The sequence below is a fragment of the Carassius carassius genome, chromosome 11 (genome assembly GCF_963082965.1).
Source record: "Carassius carassius chromosome 11, fCarCar2.1, whole genome shotgun sequence".
Taxonomy (NCBI): Eukaryota; Metazoa; Chordata; class Actinopteri; order Cypriniformes; family Cyprinidae; genus Carassius; species Carassius carassius.
In genome coordinates, this window is record NC_081765.1 from 27,374,581 (window position 1) to 27,399,406 (window position 24,826).

The 24,826-nt window shown below is 36.0% G+C and overlaps 2 protein-coding genes across 2 annotated transcripts; one reads left to right on the plus strand and one right to left on the minus strand.

Annotated features, from left to right (window-relative positions):
• The first annotated feature begins 884 nt into the window (after positions 1-884).
• LOC132153125 (solute carrier family 40 member 1) lies at positions 885-7,591 on the plus strand. Its single transcript, XM_059562381.1, has 8 exons — positions 885-1,213; positions 1,294-1,361; positions 1,869-2,028; positions 2,185-2,300; positions 3,014-3,140; positions 3,764-4,012; positions 4,583-5,203; positions 5,405-7,591. The coding sequence occupies exons 1-8, from the start codon at positions 1,180-1,182 to the stop codon at positions 5,716-5,718; spliced, it is 1,689 nt and encodes a 562-aa protein (XP_059418364.1). The 5' UTR covers positions 885-1,179; the 3' UTR covers positions 5,719-7,591.
• A 1,772-nt stretch (positions 7,592-9,363) lies between these two features.
• wdr75 (WD repeat domain 75) lies at positions 9,364-23,896 on the minus strand. The gene is made up of 21 exons (XM_059562382.1): positions 23,749-23,896; positions 22,712-22,841; positions 22,255-22,320; positions 22,065-22,164; positions 21,840-21,964; positions 21,060-21,130; positions 19,901-20,017; positions 19,719-19,807; positions 19,449-19,607; positions 18,423-18,482; positions 18,218-18,333; positions 17,798-17,973; positions 16,639-16,790; positions 16,334-16,514; positions 11,460-11,554; positions 11,116-11,211; positions 10,817-10,986; positions 10,312-10,371; positions 10,081-10,224; positions 9,794-9,900; positions 9,364-9,626 (listed from the first exon to the last, which is right to left on the minus strand). The coding sequence occupies exons 1-21, from the start codon at positions 23,832-23,834 to the stop codon at positions 9,413-9,415; spliced, it is 2,514 nt and encodes an 837-aa protein (XP_059418365.1). The 5' UTR covers positions 23,835-23,896; the 3' UTR covers positions 9,364-9,412.
• Positions 23,897-24,826: the final 930 nt, after the last annotated feature.

Genomic DNA, 24,826 nt, shown 5'->3' on the forward strand with positions numbered 1-24,826 from the left:
CTATCTATCTATCTATCTATCTATCTAGGTCAGGTGTCTCCAAACTCGGTCCTCAGGGTCCTGCAGGAGACTGAGTTTGGAGACCCCTGATATAGATGATTGGATTTAATAAAATGTTAACACTGATTTTATGTAAACTCTACTGTTCATTGAGGGCTGTGTTGTAAAATTTCCAAATGATAGAGATGTACTGGGCACCTTTTAGGTCATTGAGCACAGCCTGGCAGTGAATAACAGAACACCCATCAAAGAATGTCATGGTGACACATAAAGAGATTATCTGATGCTAGTAGTGTTGATACTGATATGGGTTTTTAATGGCATACCAACTGAATGATAACTAATAAGATATATGGCCAGTTGAAAAAAGTGTATTATGTGTAGGAGAGCATGGGGAGTTGTCATACATCAGACAAAAAGTAGCAATGCTACTATTAATAATGACTTAAATATTAACATTTCATTATTACCCATGAAAAGACGGAACATGCTTACATTTTGTCACAACATGCCTCAATACCCAAATTATATTGTTGTTGACCCCTTAAGCCTATGCTGTTATGCTTTCAATTCGTTCACTTAACAAACAGCTAACGCATATGTCAAGTATGGCAGTATTACATTTTACTTTGAAAGACAGTATTCCAAAAACATAATTTAACGGGATTAAACTAGAAGACAAACAAGCGTTAGCCCCGTCTCCCCTATAATAAGATGTATAGACTTTATATATTAGCTCTTTATATTTTTATTTTAGCTGTATTTTGCAAATCAATTTAGTGGATCAGAGTCATAACTTTGACATTGTTAAACAAGCTCGAGAAACACTTGTCTTTGTCTGATCGTGGAGGGGCGGAGTCTATGATCGCTATATTATCAGCCGTCTGCTCGGAGCGCTGTGTGCTAAACACGGTGCTCGGCTGCGTCCGTGAGCGCGGATCTGGCTCCTTCGGGAATCATATGTTTTTACACATTTAGTCGTTCTAGAAGAGGTTATTTCTCTCCAACTTCAGCTACAGTGATAGCTAAGTTTGGAGAGGAGAAAAGGGAAATATTCGTGTTTTTGCGCAGGAAATATTTGCAGCAACGATTTACTTTTCCTGTCGAACCTGAACAATACAAAGGAATTAAAATCCTGACAAGTAAAACCGAACAAATACAATCGATATTCAACGCAAAATGGACACAGCTGCCTCTAAAAAACCTTGCTGTGGTAAGTGTTTTACGAATTCATGTGAAGTATAAGAAGAAGAAGAAATAAACAACATTGCACTTGCATTTCTGTATTTTCAGAAAGATTTTGCGAATTCTTCAAGTCCGCGAAATTCCTCATTTACCTCGGACATGCCTTGTCAACATGGGTAAGAAGAGTCTCTGTGCCTTAGGATCTGTATTTGAAAGCTCGTTTTTTTTTTCTTTGAAGAACGACCTATATATATATATATATATATATATATATATATATATATATATATATATATATATTGCATATGTTGTATAAATGTGGTCATATTTGAGATATTTTGCTATTGTATTGTATTCATATTATTTTTATTTTGTATTTGTATTTTAGATTTTACACACACACACACACACACACACACACACACACACACACACACACACACACACACACACACACACACACACACAAATAGATATTTTGATTAATTATAAGCTTAAATCAAATTTAATTGTTTTTATTGTGTCTCTTAAATTGCTTTTTCCCACATTTTTAGCAACACTGAAGGGTTAAAATATACATATATATGTATGTATGTATGTTTTTATTAATATGTTGTCAATAAAACAGGTAATGTAAGCTGCAAAATGCTTAACTTTTTTATCATTGTGTCTTTATGTTACAGGGGGATCGGATGTGGAATTTTGCTGTGGCTGTGTTTTTGGTGGAGCTGTATGGCAATAGTTTACTCCTGACAGCTGTGTATGGGCTGGTGGTTGCGGGGTCTGTCCTCTTACTGGGAGCTATTATTGGTGACTGGGTGGACAAAAACCCCAGACTGAAAGGTAAACATGGCAAATCTCCAAAAAACAGGGCATGCAGAATTATTGTGCAACATGAGACATTACTGAGAGTATGCATCACTTTTCATAATGCCAATTATTAAAAAAAAAAGTAATTTTACTAAATGCAATTTGAATATATTTCTCTCTCAATTTCAGTGGCACAGACGTCTTTGGTTGTCCAGAACAGTGCTGTCATTCTCTGTGGTGTCCTTCTGATGGTTGTTTTCCAGTTTAAAGAACAGCTTACTACCTTGTACAGTGGATGGTTGCTTGTGAGTATTTAAAAAGCTGTGATAGTTTGCTTCCTAGTAAAACTCTGACACTATTCATTAATATTTGCTGAGTGTGTAAACAGATCTTCAAAAGCACCCAGAACTAATCTTGAGTCCTGTACAAGCCTTAATTTTAAAAAGCATAAACTTCTTGGTGGCCTACAGTTTTGTTTTTGCTCACGTTTAATGCAAATGGTTTCACTCTAAACATGCTTCCCTATTTAAAATGCATGAAAAAAGGGTTTTTTTTTCGTAGCTGGCAGTGGCAAACAATCTCCTTATAACAAGATATTAAGAGTAATGTCAAGCTTCTCAATAATTTCTGACCTATATAGGAGGTGATGTTGTCTAAAGCTCCCTTCTTTATTCTGAATCGACTCAACTTAAGTTCTTGCTTCTGAAACATGAGACCTTGATAACAAAATGTGTTGTCAGCAGATTCCAGGGATGTCTTGTGAGCAGAAAGCATGTTGTTTGCTTAACAGGACTGGAAAGCTTAAACTTAACATATATAATAACAAACAAAACCTGCTGTTTGTCCGGGTGTCACTGAGGTGGAGAATCCATGCAGCAGACAAAATGGGACTCTTGTTTTTTTTTTGTTCTGGACTGTTCCTGAATATCAAGTCATGCTTTTTATGGCAGTGGACTTACAACAAATAACAATATCTGCTACTTTTTAGGACACTGTTTGTTGTTTTTTGACATTGCAGACATCATGCTACATTTTGGTCATCACCATTGCTAACATCGCTAACCTGGCCAGCACAGCTATGTCCATCACCATCCAGAGGGACTGGGTTGTGGTTGTGGCTGGAGATGATCGGAGCAAATTGGCAGGTCATTTATGTTATGTTATTTAATTGGATGTGGGTTAAGTGTCCAAATACATTTTATAACTGTTATATTGTCTATAAAACTCATTTCACCTATTCGAGGAAACCCATAAAATACATTACAGCTCTTTCTCCATCAATCATCTTATCTGTTTAGAATGCTTGCATCAGCTGGCAGTCCTTATGACTTTTAATGTACCCAGTGAACCCACTAACCTTCAGGAAATCCATGAAAGTTAGCACATAGCCAATATCTACATTATATATAGGCATATACATTACCATTCAAAAGTAATAAGGGTAGTATGTTTTATTTTTTCAAGTAGTACAGCTGTTCTCAATATTGAAAATAATAAGAAATGTTTCCTGAGCACCAAATCAGCATAATATGAAAATTCAGCCAAAACAATTACTTTATATTGCTATTATATTTAACAATAATACTGTTTTTTATGAAGTAAAAGCAGCTTTGATGACTTTTTTCAAAAACATGTAAAAAATCTTGCAGACTCCATAATTTACTGAATCACTTGTACTTTCTCTCTCTCTGTATATATATAATCACAGAATAAATCCCATTTTTCACACCTGTACTCCCTATTGTTTTCTATGTGTCTGTTTTGTTAGATATGAATGCAACTGTAAGAATAATCGACCAGCTAACCAACATTCTGGCTCCAATGCTTGTGGGCCAGATCATGGCATTCGGCTCCCATTTCATCGGCTGTGGTTTTATCTCGGGTTGGAATGTGTTCTCCATGTGCTTGGAGTACTTCCTGCTTCGGAAAGTTTATCAGAAGACTCCAGCACTTGCCTTCAAGGCAGGACAGAAGGACAATGATGACCAAGAGTTGAAGCATCTCAACATACAAAAAGGTTTGTAATACCACCCCAACTCTTCACTTTCCACCAATTTTTTTTTTTGTATTACAATAAAAGTGATTTTTGTTGTGAGCACATCTGAATATGTTAGACTATTATTTAACATAAGATTAAGACAACATAAGAATTATGCAATATTAATCTACCTTAAAACACAAATGTTCACCTGTGCATAACCCTGTTACCTATTGTTTTTTTTCCCATTACAAAAATTATAATTTCTTAAAATTGTGACACCCTGAAAGATAATCTGTTGAATCAATAAGTTATTCAAACTGTAGTGTCCACTGCATTTGTCAAGCTCAACCATCTAACCATATTACTAAGTTTTTTTAAAATAATTTGTCATTTTTATTGTGACTAACCATAAACCATCTTTTGTTCAATCTAAATTTGAAACCCTTTTACTAGTCTGTTATTTCTGACTCTGGATTAGATCTTTTTTTTTTTCAGTGTTTTTTGTTGTTGTTGTTTTTGGAAGATTAAGCACCTTTTCACTAATCATTTGTTAAAAAAAATAATAATAATAATTTATTTTGTGTTTGTCCAACTTACTGTTTGCAGAGATTGGAAATAATGAAAGTCCAGTTGAAGGCTCCCAGCTGATGAATGAAACTGCTGAGGTGAAGAAGAGTACCAGCTGCTTCTACCAAATGACAGAACCCATCCGCACCTTTAAGGATGGCTGGGTGGCCTACTACAACCAGTCCATCTTTTTTGCTGGCATGTCTCTGTCTTTCCTCTACATGACCGTTCTGGGCTTCGACTGCATCACCACAGGCTATGCGTACACTCAGGGCCTGAACGGCTCCGTGCTCAGTCTCCTCATGGGAGCTTCAGCTATATCAGGAATCTGTGGAACGGTGGCCTTCACCTGGATCAGAAAGAAGTGTGGCCTGATCAGAACCGGCTTCATCGCTGGAGTCGCCCAACTTACTTGCCTCGTGCTCTGTGTAGCATCTGTCTTTGCTCCTGGCAGCCCTTTCGATCTCAGCGTCTCACCCTTCGACGAGGTCTTAAAGCATCTGTTTGGAGACAGCAACTCGCTGCGTGAGAGTCCTACTCTTCTTCCTACAATTGAACCACAGATCCAGATTAACACCACTGTTTTTGAGGAAGCCCCACAAATAGAGTCCTACATGTCCGTCTGTCTTCTTTTCACCGGTGTCATTGCTGCTAGAATTGGTGAGTAATTGATCAACCAACAGCAAACAATAATAATCGTTTTAGTCCTTATTTTCTGTTATCTTCAAAGGGAGGATGATGATATCCGTATCACCTGAAAGTTATAAAGCCAACCTTTGAGACCAAAAACAACAAGGCATGTTTGTGATAATTGCATATTGATGCATTATGTTTTAATTGATTCTCCTGAATTGCTTTCAGGTCTTTGGTCCTTTGATTTGACCGTGACCCAATTGATCCAAGAGAATGTGATTGAATCCGAGAGAGGCGTCATCAACGGCGTCCAGAACTCCATGAACTATCTTCTTGATCTCCTACACTTCATCATGGTCATCCTTGCACCAAATCCAGAGGCCTTTGGGCTTCTCGTGATCATCTCGGTTTCCTTCGTTGCGATGGGACATATGATGTATTTCAGGTTTGCCTATAAAAGCCTCCGGAGTCGACTCTTCCTGTTCTGTTCACCCGAGCAGAAGCCAGATCCCAATATTGCCTCACTTCCCAACTCTGTATAACTTTTAAAGAGACTGTAAGCCAATTTGATAGAGTATGCCATACTGCTAGAGTATGGCATGCTGTGTTCTTCGAGAACCTCGCCATGAACCTGTTCCATCTTTTTACCAATATGCTTGCTTTAGCTTCCTGCAATGCTTATGCATTGAGTATATAGACTTCGCCATTAGCCAAAAATAACAAAGGCGAGAAGGAGCTCTCCTTAGCATAGCTTAGAACTACTTATGTCAAAAAAGCATACACTACTTCCCTGAATCATACGGTTTGTTCAAGGTGCTGTAAAATTGCCTGAGAGCTAATCATAGAGTGGAAACATACGGACAGGAACTATGGTTCTTTGGGGTTATACATGCTTTAATTACTTTTGTAAAAGCTCCAAAGCAATAATGGGCATATTTATTCTACTTTTACGGATTTTATTAGTTTCCCGACTTTATGGTCGTAGTTAACCTTCAGACTAGGTATATAAGTTTTACAATGTGCTCTACTTAAGATAGTGTAGTTTTGTAATGCTTGTCCCTCAATGCTTTTTGCAAGCCATGGTTAAAGTCTCTTTAATAGTTATTTGGAGTGTGCTAGTTATTCATTCAGGAATACTTATATAATGCTTACATATTTATATACACGTAGTCAGTATTCTGTATCTCCGCTTCGGTGGTGCTAGATTGTTATCATAACTCTTCTGGAAAGCTATGCAGACATATACGGTTTGTAACATGTAACCAAAGTGGATTTTTTTTTCACCATGTGGAAGTGAGGGAATTGCAGATGTTTTTTAAACATTACGAATATTATTGGTGTGAGATTTAGGTCCTAAAACACTTTCCACATTGCAACTAGCTTTAATCACTGGATTTGATTTTGTCCTGTTTGATTTGAAAGTGATTTTAGCGCATGATTCTTTTTGCAAAGATTGTTACACTAGCACTTTACATGATTTTACTTTTCCCATTACAAAATAAGAGCAACGAGACACTTCAGGTATTAAGACATTTGCACAAAATAGTAGCAGTCCTGCATTAAAACAGGATTTTCTTTTTACAAGATTTCACATCTGCTTCAGAATCGCAACAAAATTGGGATTTTAGAACTAGCTCATAACTCAAACAACCTCATGATTTTTACTGTTCTGTAAATGGCAACTCACCTCAGTTTTCCCTTTATTCAAATCACATGCTAATCTAGACTGCACAAAGTAAACATTAAAGACCTGCCTATGAGCCACAATCGTTCAAGTACTAACATCCCTTTGACAACCACAGCTGGCTCGACATATATATGAAGTTATTTTGTAATAGTTGTGTAATATTGATGTTGGACACCAGCGGGAAACCACCATATGCACAGAACAGAAGGGATTATTGAGTCCAGTGTGGATGGCTGGTCTAAAGTGCAGCTGGTCACAAAAACAGGTGCCAAGTCACTGATGGTTTACTTTACTTATGCAAGCATTTTTAACTTGTAAGGATTTTTTCATGAGGCCCTCACGAACATACTGTCAGTTTTTAAACACTTAATTGCTTCAGTGCATACTGTCTTTCTATGAATGCAAAGCCTTATTTCCAACTGTAAAAAAAAAAAAATATATATATATATATATATATTCTCATGTTTGCTAGTTTTATTTGAAATCAGTTTTGTACTCCTATGTAACACCACAGAAGATTTTGCCCTTGACACAATTAGAAAATGAAACACTTGCAAAAAAAATTGTGCCTAAAACCCAGTTGATAATGTAAGAAATTATTTTATGGGAGCATAATCCTGTTGTGTGGTATGCTTGCAATAATTGTGGTTCACACAACACTGCTGGGGGACTAATTCAAACTTGTACCATATCTTACTTCAAACAAAATAAACAGATTTGTATCCAAATGCAATGTTTGATTGATTGAAAGGAGTAGAGGAGCGATTTCAAGTGGTCGCCTGTGAACCAGCAGGAGCTGGAACACATCCAGTGGAAAAGGGACAGGGTCACATTCCTCAGAAGGGTTTGCTGGTAATTTTCTTTGATAGATTTCCCTTTCAGACTTTTTTGGTTAATGCACCAACTAAAAGCAGAGCAGTGGCTTGCATGAGAAGCAAATACAAAAAACAAACTGATTACATGGCAGTGACCAACACAATGCCTGCCCTTCTGGGTGGGTGGCAAATCAGGCCTATCTGCTTGGTCTAAACCAAAAATGTGCACAGAACTTTGTGTTTTTAGAACCAGTACTGAGAAATATCTTGCATGTCTATCAGGCCAAAATTTAAAGAGCGCATGCATTTGATTATGCAGTTAAAACCTGCAGCAAAGTAGGTGCAAATCTCAACTGAAGTTTGACTTTGCTTGAATTAGAAATCCAGACACTGGTGAGAGATTTTCTCCAAAGTGTTTTGAAAATAAATGCATGCGTGAAGAAACTTGCATCCCAAGCAATTTATTTTGTAAAATATCAGTCTATAAAACCATGACCTTTGATACATTTACTAGACAGCAGTCCTAATACTCAGTTGACTTTGTTTACCATGTCTATAGTTTACAGTAGTTCACAGAAAGAGAATAACAACTGAATTAAAGTAACTGAGAGGTTACCACTAGATATATATATATATATATATATATATATATACAGTACAGACCACAATTTTGGACACACCTTCTCATTCAAAGAGTTTTCTTTATTTTCATGACTATGAAAGTTGTAGATTCACACTGAAGGGATCAAAACTATGAATTAACATGTGGAATTATATATGGAATTATATACATAAAAAACGTGTGAAACAACTGAAAATATTTCATATTCTAGGTTCTTCAAAGTAGCCACCTTTTGCTTTGATTACTGCTTTGCACACTCTTGGCATTCTCTTGATGAGCTTCAGTGCTTAGCACTTGTTGGCGCTTTTGCCTTCAGTCTGCGGTCCAGCTCACCCCTAAACCATCTCGATTGGGTTCAGGTCCGGTGACTGTGGAGGCCAGGTCATCTGGCGCAGCACCCCATCGCTCTCCTTCTTGGTCAAATAGCCCTTGATGCCTTCAGTGTGACTCTACAATTTTCAGTCATGAAAATAAAGAAAACTCTTTGAAAGAGAAGGTGTGTCCAAACTTTTGGTCTGTACTGTATGTATGTATGTATATATATATATATATATATGTACACTACTTCCCTATGTATATATACAATTTTAAGAAGATACATTTACAACCAATGAACTTTTACTGTACCTTTGGATCACAGTTATTCCTCAGTATTTTTGTCTAGTTTTCAAGTGCAATCAATACACATTGAGTTTAAATAATTGCCAAAAGTCTAAGAAAAATCAACTTCATTCAAAAGGAAATCAAGCTTACATATCCCATTCACAGATATACGTTCAATTAGCCTCTCAAGTAAATCTATCCTGATTCAAGGGTGTTTAAATATTTTAATTGGAAAGAGTTATAAACTGAACATTAAAATGCACAAATATACTAAAATAAATTCAACGTCACAGTACATTTTTCACAAAGCTCTTTATAAATTGTTGATGTAAATGGGATGAACATTTTACTAACATTCAGAGTTACAAAATAGCATTGCTGTTCTTTTTGTTCCATAAGGAATCACTTCTCAAACAACTAATGGGCTTCGGCAGTCCGAATAAACTGGATCTGAAGCAAGTTGGGAAGAATAAACAAAAACACAATAACAGGACTGTGAAATTGCTTCATCACGGTTTGGAGTCAATGAGGCCAGCCATCCAGCTAAAGTCAGTCTTTCTGACCCGCTTCAATTCCCTCTCTTGTGCTTTAGAAAGCTTCGGTGTCACCTCATCCACTGAACCCTGGGCTCTGAGCTCCTGCTGACTATCACTTGCCTCCATTTCCTCCTCAGAGTCCTCTTCCTCACCATTCATTTCCTGCTCAGAGAATTCCATTTCCTTCCTGCAGGCGTGCCAGAAAAAAACAAAAAGGAAAAATATAACATTTATGTGCATGCAGTACAAAGCATCTCAGAAAAAAAGGTAAGGGAAACTTAGAAGGCAAGTTACCTCTGGTTAACTTAAAAAAAAAAAAAACATTATATATGTATATGTATATGAAGAAAGAACCTGAGGGGGTCTTGTTGAACTCCAGTGTTGGAGATCAGGAGGGAGCTGACAAACATTGAGCACAGGACAGACGCAGCAGGTAGAACGTGAGCTGGTGTGTGCAACAACTAAAAAAAAGAAAACATTACAAGAAATAAATACTTGAAAATATACACGCAAGCATTTTTTTTTTTACAGTAAACAGTAATAGTGCTAAATACTACTACAATTTCCTCCAGAATTCAGTGTCACACGATCCTTCAGAAACATATATATAACAAACAGACAGCCTATTTGAAATTACTTACTTCTGTGATGGTAACGGAGCCCTGTGGCTGATGGGGCTTGTCAGCTGCTGGATGGGACGGTGTGTTGAGTTTCTGCTGCTGTTGTCTGTGTTTGCCCAACAGCAGGTAAAATGGTGTTACAGCAACACTGTCATCAATGACAAGCTGTACCAAAGACACACAAGTGAAAAGTTACTTTGGAGGTCTTCGAAATAAATGAGAATAAGGATGGTTTAAGAAAGAAAACTGTACCCGTTTACTCGAAGACAACAATCTGTCCTCCTCTGTTGCTCTGCTGAAGGTCAATAAATCCTGATAGTTGAACACAGTGCATTTTAGTAGAAATGTCAGGACCCAGTATAGTATTAGAACATATTTACAGGACTATGCAGTTGTTTACCATGATTGCTCTTACAAAGAAATTGAATTCTAGCTCATAAAATACACTTTTTTAAAATTATTTATCATATTAAATGTATCGTTTAATTTTTATCTTTTGAATATTTAAAATTAATTAAATTTGATCATTTATTCTAAATTCAATAATTTTATAATTAAAAATATTTTCTAATAAACGTTAACCTAAATTATATAATTTTTCATATTAAAAATAGCTTTTTTTTTTAGAAGTAAAAAAAACACTTTTTTAGGTTTTTATTTGATGTAGGAACTAACAAACAAAACATGAATGGATCGTCCTACGGTTATGCATATATGTTTTTACGCTGTTGTGTGATTACAAATATCACTGAAATACCATGTTCTGGGTGAGGAAGTACAGTTGAGATCTGTTGAGCCACTGAGAACTTTCATCACAACTGTTCAACGGCTCTTCTCGGGGAACAAAGACAGCACGATGTATCTTCTCTGAACACACGTTCTTATGGCTGAACAGAGGCCTTGGCTCGTTGGGTTTGAAAACAAACACTGTATAGAGACCAGAAGATACATTAAAACTAGTTTGTGCATAAGTCTAATATAGTTTACTTCTAAATGTACTGCTGACCAAAAGAGATGCAGAATGTGTCAAGAGGCGATGAGCTTTCAAACACTTACGGTCTGTATGTTCAGACTGGTATGAAAAAGCAGCCACATTTTCTGACAAGGGGTCGGGCTGCAGCTTGGAAACTTCCACAGATGTGCTCCACTCCACTGTGAATGAAAGAGATTTGACATTACATAAAACTGACCTTGCAAAACCAAACAGTGAATAAAACCAGGCTGAGCCAGCTTAGTTACCCAAGAGATGTTCATCCAACAATGCTCCAAAAAAGCCCATGAAAGTACCATAACATTTGTCCACAACTGGGTTGTTATAATGTGACAGACATGTGCAATTTCTCCTTGTACTGTAACTAACTGGAAACAGCAAATATGAACCAATATTAATGACTACTTACATGCACAAGTGAGAAGATTCCAGCAGCAGAGAAGGTTTTCTGTGGTCGTTGCAATCAAGTATTTGGAGCAGCTTAATTGGCCGAAACAAAGGTCCCTGGTGGATCAAAGTAGCTGCCTTTAGTCAGTTTCACCAATTCAAAGACCACCATGAACAGTAAGACCCATGTCACTTACATATTTCATCAGATTAGTCTCAGTGAGTGATAATCAGATGCTTTACTCTTAATCAGAAACTGTAATATGACAGCAATGAACTATCAAAAACATTAGCGCTAAATATCCTGAGGTATTATCATTTTACTGATGTTTACAAAATCTTATTTTTTGAGTTTATTTGATAATATACATCAAAACATGGTGCAAAGCTGCCTATGACCTTATGGCTTACCAAATCAGTGTGAGAGGATTGGAAATACTGTACGAAACCGATTTAGCACCTGCTGGGGTTCCTAATTACTATAACTACATATCCACATTCCATTCTTCAGAATTCAGATAAATACTATATTGATGGTACTTGGACAGGTTTAGGGCTGCTGTGGACAGCCGAATCCCAAAGCGTTTGATATTCTTCATATTATGTGCGGTGATTCGTTTGCAGCAGTAACAGAAAGGAACATTTTCAGTACGTTTACATTTATTTTTATTTTATTTTCAATTTTTACCTTTATATGGCCATTTTTCCCCTAACCTAATTAAATGTATGCATCATCGTTTGTGTCAAATTCTTACATTTAACCAAATTCAAAAGATAAGACACTTTAGGACTACCAATCAAATGAAATCAGTATCAACAAAATTTGTGTTTGCAATGCAGAGGTGGCACAGAATCTGCATCTTAAGTGGCATTTACATGCATTCACACAGATTGTTTTATGCAGTCTATTTGCAGTCACTGGGTGTGTTTTTGCGATACTCAATGTCAAATTGCATATCGTTTAAACAGTATTATTGTAGAATATGTAGTACATCGCACACCTCTAATTGTTACTTTTCTAATAAATGCACCCAAGATAGCTAGGGCAAATGTGAGGATTAAAAGTCAATTAGTTAATTTCAATCAGTTCTTTACACAAAGATATCATCTTCTATCACTTCCTTAAGGACCAATTTACTAGTACTGTCACAATGCTGGAATTTATAACTTCCATAAAATGACACACCATTAGAGGCATAATTTTAAGGTAATTTTATTTACTTTTGACCATAAAGTATTTTCTTTTCAACTGAATCTAAGATTCCTCAGGCCTCCCAAATGCATGTTAAATTCAGAGACTGAGTTCACTGCTTTCACAGTCAACGGAGTCACTGAAAACACTGGAGTGTGATTGCTTAGCTTTAAAACATGCAGCAGGATATACGTGCTTATTTAATTAAAATTACACATTTTCTGTCGGAGATAGAAGGGAGAGTGAGAAAGCTCAATATTGCAGAAAACTAGACTGAAACCATTTTAAATATTTTAAAACACGACAATTTAGTGCTTGTTACACAGAGAATTAAGGAAGAACCGAAAGCAGTTGTTGACAAGGAATGCCATGAATTTTCTATTGTGATGAAAATCAGTTTCCTCTAATGAACTTCCTTTTTTCCAAAATACACTGTTGAAGAGAAACTTCAACTTCGTCCCTGGTGACCCTGCAGGACTGGGCTTGCGCCCAATTTCTTAGCAGGACTAAATCCCCATTTTTGTCTGACAGCATCTAAATCTTAACCTCCTGGAGTCTAAGGGTATTTTTGGGGCCTGGAGAAGTTTTGTCATGCCCTGACATTTGTGCTTTTTTCAGTTTCTTATAAACATCTAAATTGCTAAAGTCTAATCTCACTGTAATCAGCACAAACTGGGCTATAATAATGCGTGAGCAGCATGTATGTACATTAGGGGTGTAACGGTACATGTATTCGTACCGGACCGTTTCAGTACAGGGCTTTTGGTACGGTGCACGTGTGTACCGAATGACGGAATGCAATATTCTGTGCGCGGAACATAAGTACATTTTCGTGTTTCCAAAAGAACATATTAAGTGGCGGAAGTCTCCGTGTTCAGCGCAAATCCCGCCCTGCAGCTGATTCTAAGGCCAAGCGTCTCAGCTGCGTGGCGTGTCCGTTTTTAATTCGGCTCCCATGTTAACAGGTTAGAGCTTGCAGACTGCCTGCATGAGACGCGCATCTCAGGTGCGGCTCGAGCCGAGCAGAAAACGCATGCGAGCTAGAAATGGATCCGATGCCTATTTTTCACGCGACACGCACTTGTGTTGGAAGTGTTTCCAGGCAAAATAGAATAGGAAAATATGTTTATATGTCATTTTGTACACAAATACATATTAATTCATGACACTTTGATGTTTGAAAGTCTATAGGTTGACATAAATTCAGATATAATTTAAATTTAAATGTAATTTGTAATTTAAAAAATAAATTAATAATTATCGATTTTCAAATATTGCACCTGTCAAACATAACGTTAGTCTATTTTGTCGTCAATACTGTTGACGGTGTCCTTTATCAGTAGGCTTTATCTTTATGCTCAACATGGAGTATAGATATTGTTGTCATGAAGACAAGAGCCTGGTCTGTCGGCGGTCTCCCTCTATGTCACCTACAGCAGCAGGCACGGCACGCTTCTGGTGAAGCAGGTCTACAAGCTGGGATTGGTAATGCTGCACTGTAATCATAGTTATTTATTATATTTTTCATTATATTTTATTATATGGTATTGGTTTGAAACAGAGTTTTTTATTTAGTGGAGAACTTTGCAGCAGTATTTTATTTCTTATTCTATTATTTTATATATATTTTATTAAAAAGTATTTAAAAAAAAAAAAGTGTATAGTAATAAACAACCTGCAGTTTAATGTTTGCATTTCTTTCCCTTACTGTACCGAAAATGAACCGAACCGTAACTTTAAAACCGAGGTACGTACCGAACCGTGATTTTTGCATACCGTTACACCCCTAATGTACATGATTGTGTCTTTGAGAAAAAAAATGTTATGCGTGGTTCGTGAAAATCTAAAAATGTTAAATCACTTGAATAAGGCCATAAAATACACAGAACATTTGTTCCTGGGACTTTTGAGAACTGGAGCTTGTAGCAAAGAATTTTACTTTCTAAATTATGTTAAAATCATCTTGTTTACTCACTTACAGAAAACAATATGTTGATTTAAATTTTCTAAGACACTTTTTGTTTGTAAAAGTCATATGTATGTAGGCATCAACTATCATGAATATCATTGTGATTTACACCTGAGAAGACAAAGGCCCGCATAATGAGCTGCATAATGAGCCTCTCAGTCAGCTTGTGTCACTGAGAGGGAAGAGTTACAAGAAAGAATGTGAGGACAAAATAAATCTATATAATTTTATGTTTGTAGTTTATTTAGAATATATTTAATTATCCCACAACATAATTTAATTTCCACTTGGGAGTGCAGTTAAACAGTTTATTAGCAACAATCAAAGCTGACTTTCAAACGGAATTTTTTGCATCATTACTCCAGTCACACAATCCTTCAGAAATCCTTTTAACAATCTGATTTTTTTACAAAAAAACAAAACAAAAAACTTTTATTGTTATTATTACCATTATTATTATTAATATTATTATTAACGTTGAAAAGAGCTGAGAATATTTTTTTCAGGTTTTTTTTAGGGGGGAATAAATTTAAAGAACAGCATTGTGTTACATTTGTTACAGTTACATTTATTTGTTACATTTATATTATTTACATCAAGCTTTTGAATGGTAGTGTAGGTATATTGTTATTGAGACTTCATAATATTTCACTTGATTATACATTTAGTCAGGAATTATAGTTTGCAAAAAGTCTTTGGAAAAAGTCTAACTAGTAAAATGTTTACACGTTATGTGAAAACTACTGTATTTTCCACACTATAAGGGAATGTCAACAAAACCTTGATCCATATATAAGGCGCTCCGGATTATAAGGCACACTGTCATTTTTGGAGAAAATTAAAGGCTTTTAAGTGCGCCTTATAGTGCGGAAAATAAGGTAGTATATAAATAAATAAAAAGAGACTTACTCATGTATATGATATCTGCTGAATAAAGTGAGGAAATCCAAATCTCAAATCCTCAACCACATCACATCTTTTTGGGGTGAATTATGTCTTATTCCTCTCATCGCGAAGCAAACTCAAAGAACAGTCTGGCTGCGTATGGGCGTATTCAAGCTGCACGCTTCAGTGAAACATTATAATCTGAATAGCGCGTTCAGCGCGTGGTCACATTAGAACATAATGAAGGGAGACGTGAAAAACAGACATCGCATTGTTTTCACATGGATTACTTTATCACAGAATATTTGTTTTCGGTGGCTTGTTTAGTTTAAAAGTAGACATGTCAGGCTTTCTATAGATATCTCTCTCGTGTCTCTTCGTTGAGTTTTCACTGAGTTACAGTTCATTTTAATGACGTGTTTGTAAATGAAGATCAGCGCAGACAAAGGCTGTAGACAGCACACCTTGTTTGTTATCTTTATAAATGCTCAAAGTTTTGTTATATCTGTATACAAAAAAAGTAGACCCTTTACAGATACGATTGATGTATTGCTTTTATCTCTACGATCAAAAGTTATTTTTAGGGTTATCAGGAGAAAATGTCTCATTACGTGTATACGCGTTAATCGACTTCAGAGGGTTAATTACTAAGTTACTATTATTCAGACTGTGCAGATAGTTAGAAAAGAGTTTAGTGAAGGTTAATCCACCACTCTGAATGGGACAGACATCTAAAGACCTCAAGAAACCTGTGCAACCCATTCTAAATGCATCAGAAAGCGTTTGGACTGACTCATTTGAAGACAGGTAACATATACAGTACCCTGCCTGATAAAACAACATATCCCACCTTATTACTCCAGGTGGTTGGCAGAGGGTGGTGAGCAGCTCCCAGGTGTCCGGACTCCATATGGTGATGACTTCTTGGAAGCTCACCGCCAGGAGAGAGCTATCAGCTGAGAAACTGCAGTTTGTGGGCTTCAGGTTATGGTAGCTGCCCACAAAATCACATGACCAGAAGTTCTGTTCTTCTAAAACACAAATGGAAAGGTTGCGGTGAGACAGGTATGTCTGGATTCAGACTCGTGACCTTCGGTGTTTTGCTTCTCAATCCAACACTAACACCTTTGCAAATGTCTGAAGGGTTTGACTCACGTTCTGTGTCTGCGTCAACACCCTGACACCATGCTTTGAACTGGCCTTCTTCTGCTGTGGTCACCAGCATGGTGGTCTCCTCAGAAGAGCTGAAGCACATGGATATAATCCGATCCGTGTGGGCGGCAGTGATGGTAGTGTTCAGCACGAAACTAATGGGACAGAACAATATTACAGTCCAAAAATAAAGTCTTGTTTAGAAATATGAAAATTTCATTCAAAAGTTGAGTCCGTTTCTTTTAACAAATAAAAATACAGACATTAATGTTACAAAAGATTTTTCTATCTCAAATAAATTAAATTTCCATATATTTTTTTTTCTAAATAAATGTAGCCTTGGTGACTTCTTTCAAAAACATAAAAAAAAATCTTACTGACCCACAAAAGTTTGAACTGTACTATAAAAATATATTTTTGCCACTTCATATATATATGGGACTTAATTATACATTTTATACACACACACACATATATGTATTTGTATGTATGTATGTGTATAAAGTATATGATTTTAAATTTATGATTAAGTCTTAAATTTAATTTTCCCTAATGATATTTCTAAAAAGATAAATAGCAATTACATGCAATGCAACAACTGTGTGTGTGTGTGCATGCATGTGTGCATTATATATATATATATATATATATATATATATATATATATGCACCAAGTCATCATAAATATACACTTTTCACAATTTGTGTAAAATAACTGAGACACTGAAATATCAGGCATATTCCTTCATACACCTGCACTAGTCCTCACATCCCAAACTGTGAAGTGTGTTTTTGCATTTCATTTTTAATTTGAAATTTTATGCAACTGCATATTTATATACTGGTATTGCTTATATTAAATAAAAAGTTATATTTTATTAAAATTGTAACATTTAAATTTTGTATAATAAATGTATGGTTTATGAGATAACGTCAAGGTAATATAATACGAAATGATAAGAATATGATTATAATTAACACTGATGAAGGACCAGTGCCAAGATTTTTGATTGTTCTCCTAACAGTATTAATTAAATGGAAAATGATTTACATTATTTGCTTGTGGAGCATGAGAAATAGCAAATGTCGTGGGCAAAATTCTACATTTCTTATACGAATCATATATTTGACATTATTCAAATCTGCAATCTAGCGTGATTACCTTTGTGTACTTTCATCGTAAGCCCACAGTTTGAGGAAAAATTCAAGATCGGAGGACTTTTGTCCCCTTTCCTCCACTGTAGCAAGCCAAAACCCTTTTCTGTCAAAGGCAGCCTTCACCACTTCAAACTGATCCAGACCCGCTTCATAAATATATTCTTGCTGCACTATGTCCAGCTGTGAATGCAACAGACAGAATGTAAGCACAAATCTACACAAAACATGACAAAACAATATTTGACAAGACGACGGCCGCACGGATCATGTGATTTCATCTGACACACGTCAGGTGACAAAAGTTTATTAGCCATTTCAGCAGAGCGCACAAGGGTAAAACTAACGCACCGTCATGTGATTCAACATTTTCCAGCACATACTTCCCCCAAATACTTGCTTATTTAAGAGAAATGGGAAAACTCACATTGTAGAGATGCTTGTCACGCAGCAGGGAGTAGAACTGCAGATGACCCGGTTTCCCATTCAGCACTAAAGCTTTACTGCGCGGGTCAATCATTAGCTCAGTCAAAACGGCATCTCCTGAAAGCATTAAAAACATCGGAAGAAATAAACATTTACTGCAACTGTTATGAAATCTCAATGGTTTGTGCAAATGAGACTTTACAAACCTTTGACTAAACCCTGAATTACTCCACACACTTTGAAGCTGCTCTCAATAACTGTGATCTCTGAGGAAGAGAAGGCAAATGACAAACCAGAAAGCTGTCAGAAATGACACCAGAGTGAAATATGTGGGTAAAGACAGACTAAGGTTAAGACTAAGATCTCACAAAAATGTACACAATTCATCCACAAAACAGTATGACAATATAAATTACAATCTGCATGATGAAAGTAAAGCCATTAAAGGGATACTCCACCCCAAAACAAATTTAGTCATTAATCACTTACCCCCCCAAGATATTTTGGATGAAAACCGGGAGGCTTGTCACTGTCCCATTCACTGCCAAGTATGTATGAAAAGCATCGTCAGAATAGTCCATCTGCCATCAGTGGTTCAACTGTAACATTATGAAGCAACGAGAATACTTTTTGTACACGAAGAAAACTAAAATAAGGTCTTGTTTCAACAATATGTCTCCGGTGTCTCTTAACATTACCGTAACACCAGTTTGGATAATATTCGTGACAAATTGTTGAATAAAGTTGTTATTTTAGTTTTCTTCGTGTACAAAAAGTATTCTCGTTGCTTCATAATGTTACAGTTGAACCACTGATGGCAGATGGACTATTCTGACGATGCTTTTCATACATACTTGAAAGTGAATGGGACAGTGACAAGCCTCCCGGTTTTCATCCAAAATATCTTAAATTATGTTCCGAAGACGAACAAAGCTTTTATGGGTTTGAAACGACATGGGGGTAAGTGATTAATGACTAACTTTAATTTTTTTTTTTGTGGTGAAGTAACCGCATAAGGTTCAGACTTTTAGTTGAAAGTTTCGGTATGGGGCAGGATTAAAATATCTCCATAATGTAACAAATTCCATAATGTAGAATAACTTCATAAATTTCAATAATATAACATTTAATTTGTCTAAAAAAAATAAACTCTTTTCTGTACACAAAATAAAACTACTTTTAGCTCAATTTCGGAAGGAAATCCCAGATTCACCACAAAGCTGAAGACTTACTGTTGTCTGAATGAGAGGTGCAAAACAGCTGACCATCAGATGATGTAGACACATGTAAAATGGATCCTCCGAGACGGGGCAGGATCTCTTTTCTGTTGCCTGCCCCATACTGCCACTGGACAAGCACTGACTCAATGCCTCCACTCAACAGATTAGTGCCTGCACGGACAATAACATCATGTTTTCTACAGATGGGGTCAGTAACATACATTTGACACAGAAGATGAAGTGAAAGTGTGTGAAACACACCCACCCCACAGTACAACCCACCTTCTGGAGTAAAACACAAAGTGTTTACAGCATTATGATGCCAGTGCTGGGTAGAATATGTGTACTCTTTTTTGTGAATGAAGTTTCTCCTGTAGCAAAAACAAAGTAACTTTAAACCTCCAATTCTGATCACATGACCTGCATATGAAATCAAAAAACTGCATGCTGAATTCTGGCCTTACCAGAGACGGATCTTTCCGTCTTCATGACCGGTGGCGATGCAGTCGTCTGTGGGGTGACAGGCTATGCATGTGAATGCATTTTTGGCTCCTTTCTTATCTGTGGCTTTTAAGGAAAAACTACAACGAGAAAAAAAGGGGGACATTTAATTTAACTTTACATTGGTCATTTACATTTTCATTACACTGATTCAATGAATGATTTCCATTTAGCACAACAGGAACATTTAAGTAATGAAAGCAAATACGGATGGGTGCTGTCAAAACTTTTTTGAAAAAAAAAAAAAAAAGAAGAAAAAGGTGCAGATATAAATTTTTTCTTTATGTTTAAGTGTCGAATAACTAATAAATTGTACCAAATAGATTTTTTAATTGTTTTCTTTTTGCTATTTGACAATTAAATTACAAAAGCAACATGATAGGACTTACATTTCATTATTAGTAATAATTGTCATTTTATTATCTCAGGATACATCTAATTGTTAAGATGCACATACTGTACACATTACACATGAAAGCTGCAGTGACGACACATTTTCTCTCTACACCAGAGCCACTGAGGACGCAGTGTTTTAGTTTTGTTTCTGATGGTAACACGCCACCGAATATGCAAACAACGTAAGAGAGCAGTGGGGTGAGCAGTAGCTCATTATCATTTAAAAAGACATGGACCGAAATGGGTCGCTGTAAACAGAGCATTTTTTGACAAGGTAAAAAGGGTATTTTTTACACAACCAATGAGGAATTTTAACCAAAGTGTGTTGCAGACATTTCTTAAAGACCCTAATGAAACATACCAACTTGTGGAAAATATCCCCTTTAAAAATCACTCAAATCATGCTATTTGTTAGTAAACCAATAACCAAATTACTTGAAAAGTGTGAATATTGGTCATCCCATTTGAGTTCAACGGGAAAAAAAAAAACAGTTTTTAAATGACAGTGTGTAAGATGTAAATTACATCTTCATGTTGAGGTGAACTATAAGGTGGTGTTGTCTCAATTTACTTGTTTTCAGAAAATAAAAAGGAAAAACCAACAAAGCCCAATCCTAGCTACATGACACGTGTCTTGCTCTGGGGCCAGTAAATAAGCAGTGCGGTTGGACACGTTTCTACATGTTCTGACCATAAAAAGGCTATTTAGGATACAGCGGTTATTACCTGTATGTCTTCTGCTTCCTGAAGAAATAAACATTCAGTTGGAGATTCCTGGCAAATGCTATGTATTGCCCCTGAAAATACAATATACAGAAAACACAATGTTAAGAAATTACTTTCTCTAGAGCTAATTGTAAAGTTGCTGGTTCCATGTCTTGAGCTTGAAGAAACATACAGGTCTTTCTTATTTGCCCACAACCACAAATAAGGTTCAGAAGTCATGATGTGTAATGGCTGTACCAAAACAGCTAGAAAAGGTGCGAAAGAGCTGCACACGCATGGAGCGTATAATTTATTTGTACATTAAGATTTTTTTTTTTGTGAATTCAAATGAAATAGGTCCACAGTACTCATGCCTATTGGTTTCTAAACATCTTAACACCAGCTTGTTGGGTTTTAGAGTATGATACACTTGTGTTATTGTATTATAATATGATCTGTTCCTGTTCCAAGCTGTCACTGTGTCTTTTTCTATTGAATTTATTATCAGATTTTTCACATTAAGGGATTTTTATTAATAGAAAATGTATAGAAAAGGACCTTTACTTTGGAAAAGAGATGCCAGATTTGTTCTGGCTTGTTTTTCCTGAACGTTTTAAAATTCTGTGCCTGAAAAGCCTATTTATGTAAAGTAGGTATTAAAAATTGAATTTAGTCTTGGACTAAAAAGCGTTCTAGACCGATACCTCAATGGATTTCAAGACATCCACCAAAGGACAAATCACAGCAAAAAAAGAATGTAATAACCATCACACTAAAAGAAAGTGCTGATTGAGCTCTTACTTCTCTACCGAAGGCCGTGCAGTTGGGTTTTGGGCTGATATGACTGGAAACTGCTGACAGCTCTTTGGCTTCCACCTCCTGCTCTGCTGACTTGGGCAGATGTACAGCAACCAACTGAAAACACTCTGGACATGCAGACACACAGAGCATTCATTTCTATTAATATTGTGCTTTCTGTAGAAACATTGTCAAAGTGCTTTCTGAATGGAGAACTGAAATACACACCACTTTTGGAATCTGTATCCATAACAATATGAAGAAAAACGATTCCCTCATGTTTCTCGGACACGTAAATTGCAAACAAAGGGTGTCCAATGATGAATGTCTGAAAAAAAGAAATAAAACAACATGAAAAGAATGAAAATACTTACTGCAACAGTGGCCTTGGCTTTTCTCACACCACCACAAACTGTACCTTGATAAGGATGCCATCAATGAAGTCCCATAACTTAACAGTGCCATCTGCAGAGCAAGAGTAAACCTGCATGCAGAAATAATGAACAGGTTAAAGATTAAATTCTGCTGTTGAAGTAACAGTAAGCCATCCAAAATAAATCCAGGAAGGAGATCACGTGGTATATTTTGGAATAAAGACTTTGTCCTCAAAATATATGGTTAGCTTAGTCAAATTCCTCCAAAAAGGAAGATGGCGAAAGATTATAAGACATTTTTCTGCTATAATATAGTGCACCTCAAATACCAGGAATATGCAAATAATTTCATAATTTATTTAACTGGACTTCAAAACACACCTACATGAGCTGGTTAAGAATTCATTGGCATGCTGACTGACAGAAGGAACACAAAGACAAACTGCTCAACGATCTGACACTTTCTATAGAAGTGAGCTAAAGTGATGCACACACACAGACCTGCAGGTGATTGGCAGGATTCAAGGCAATGCCGGTCACTTGGTTGGTGTGGCCCTGCAGACTATGGAGCCACTCTTCTGTGCGTGTGCTATAGACCTTCACTGAATCCCCAGAGGCACACAACAGAAACCTGCAACCATGAGACAACTTGAAATTTAAGTGATAGAGACAATGCCTTTGCATTTTATATTTTCCATTCAGAGACCTCCAATAGGTCACTGGAAAAAAGTATTTTTGTTTAGTGAATTCATACAGATATATTGCACACAAATGATCAAAAACTCACGTTACTTAGTTGTCTTACCATAAAACAGAATTTAATGTCTTAATTATTTACTAAAACCATGGGTTTAATTGTGATTATTTTAACAAAAAAAAACTAAAATATTGATAAAACGAACACTAAAAAAAAAAAAAAACACCTGTGCAATGACAAATAAACTTACTTAATAATGGATCCACTTTGGCTTTATATCATGATGCTTACTGTTTTTTCCACACATTATACATGTTTATATATATTATTTATTTATTAACGCATGACTATACAGCTTTCAGAGTCCATTTCAATGGGATCAACATATTGGGGGGGAATTAAAAAAGGTAAAAAATAAAAATAAATCAACCCAGGGTGGTTGCAGCAAACAATGTTAAGTGCAATATTTTTACTGTGCTTTAATGTCACAATAATGTGATTTTTTGGGGGGTAAAGCAACATGAATGATGTGTGTCTGGAACAAAGATTAAGTTAACGTTACCTGCTTTACAGACATATCTGTATCTTTGAACACAACACTAACAACACATTCATCAGCATTGTAAACAATCACTAAAGTTCATCCCACTATAAAAATGCAGATAACCCTGTCATATAGCCAAGTGTTAAGACACACATGTAGATCGGATTTTAATTTGCTATCTGGCCGATCACCCATCCCTTTGGGAACTTCCATCACGGCTTTAATGTTTAAGACGATGAGATTTAGAGAATATACAGACAACATCAGACACAAAAGTTCACTTGATTTAGCGGATACCTGGAGTCAGTGGAGATGATTGGAGGTCTAAAGTTTATTTTGCTGCCGCCGCAGCGAACCACGCGGACGTCACTCTGCTCCACCATGTTTTTCTGCCTCTCTTCATCACATGTGGCCGCTGTGCATTTCTTCTTCGTCTATAGTGAAAAGAATCTGACGGAGCACAGCGGCCTCGTGCGGCCGGGCGTTCAGTCACCGCGACAGTTATAGAAAATAATATTTAGTTAAATAATCTAAAAATGTTACAGTAAAAAAAAAACCGTTTTAAAGAGAAAAAAATAAATTTTACTGTAAAATATGGTAAATAAACAGAAAATGAAACTATTTTTCGTCCTGAAAATGTACATTATATTAGAAATGAAGAATATAATGGCAAAAAGTTTTTATATACAGTTAGTTAGGCAACATCACAACGTTTTCACCATTAAAACTGTTTAATGATTCTGTGAACAGTTCAATAAGCAAATACTAATATTAGGTCACTTACTTCAAATTAGGTCACTTTTAGGTGGAAACAGCGAATCTCACAGCAACCAGACGAGTCATTGCTGATTGATTCCGTGTTTTGAACGAGTCAAAGTTTCATTAACATCTGATAAATCTGCCATTTGAACGAATCGTTTGAATGAACGACTTAATGCTCACTCATTAAATGCACACTACTGGCTTTTTTTTTCTTTGAAAAGTATCATTTCCACCATAATTTCTTGTTTGTATATTAAAATATTATTTAACGCTGTTGTATTTTTTGTGTGTAAATTATTGAATTTGATCATGTATAGGTAATCACATCATAATTGAATTTATAGATCAAATGTAAGAATTTGAAATGAATCATATTAATATGATTAGTGGGAAAATTTCCTCTATAAAGTAAAAAAAAGCCCTTGAATAAAATATAAAAAGCACAATTATGTGTCATAGCTGAAAAAAAAAACACTGATGAGAATATTGCTTCAGAATAATTCATATTTGCAAAACAACAACAACAACACACATATACATAGGCTATATAAGGCAAACATATAAAGCAACATGCATGGTGTGCGTCTGGAACAATGATTAAGTTAACATTACC

Excerpts from the sequence above, each read along its gene's own strand:
- LOC132153125 (XM_059562381.1), top strand. The coding sequence starts at position 1,180 with ATGGACACAGCTGCCTCTAAAAAACCTTGCTGTG. Across the intron at positions 3,141-3,763 it reads TGATCGGAGCAAATTGGCAG|ATATGAATGCAACTGTAAGA; the intron begins GTCATTTATGTT and ends CTGTTTTGTTAG. Across the intron at positions 4,013-4,582 it reads GCATCTCAACATACAAAAAG|AGATTGGAAATAATGAAAGT; the intron begins GTTTGTAATACC and ends TACTGTTTGCAG.
- wdr75 (XM_059562382.1), bottom strand. The coding sequence starts at position 23,834 with ATGGTGGAGCAGAGTGACGTCCGCGTGGTTCGCTGCGGCGGCAGCAAA. Across the intron at positions 22,321-22,711 it reads ATCCTGCCAATCACCTGCAG|GTTTACTCTTGCTCTGCAGA; the intron begins GTCTGTGTGTGT and ends TTCTGCATGCAG. Across the intron at positions 10,372-10,816 it reads ACTTCCTCACCCAGAACATG|GATTTATTGACCTTCAGCAG; the intron begins GTATTTCAGTGA and ends TTCAACTATCAG.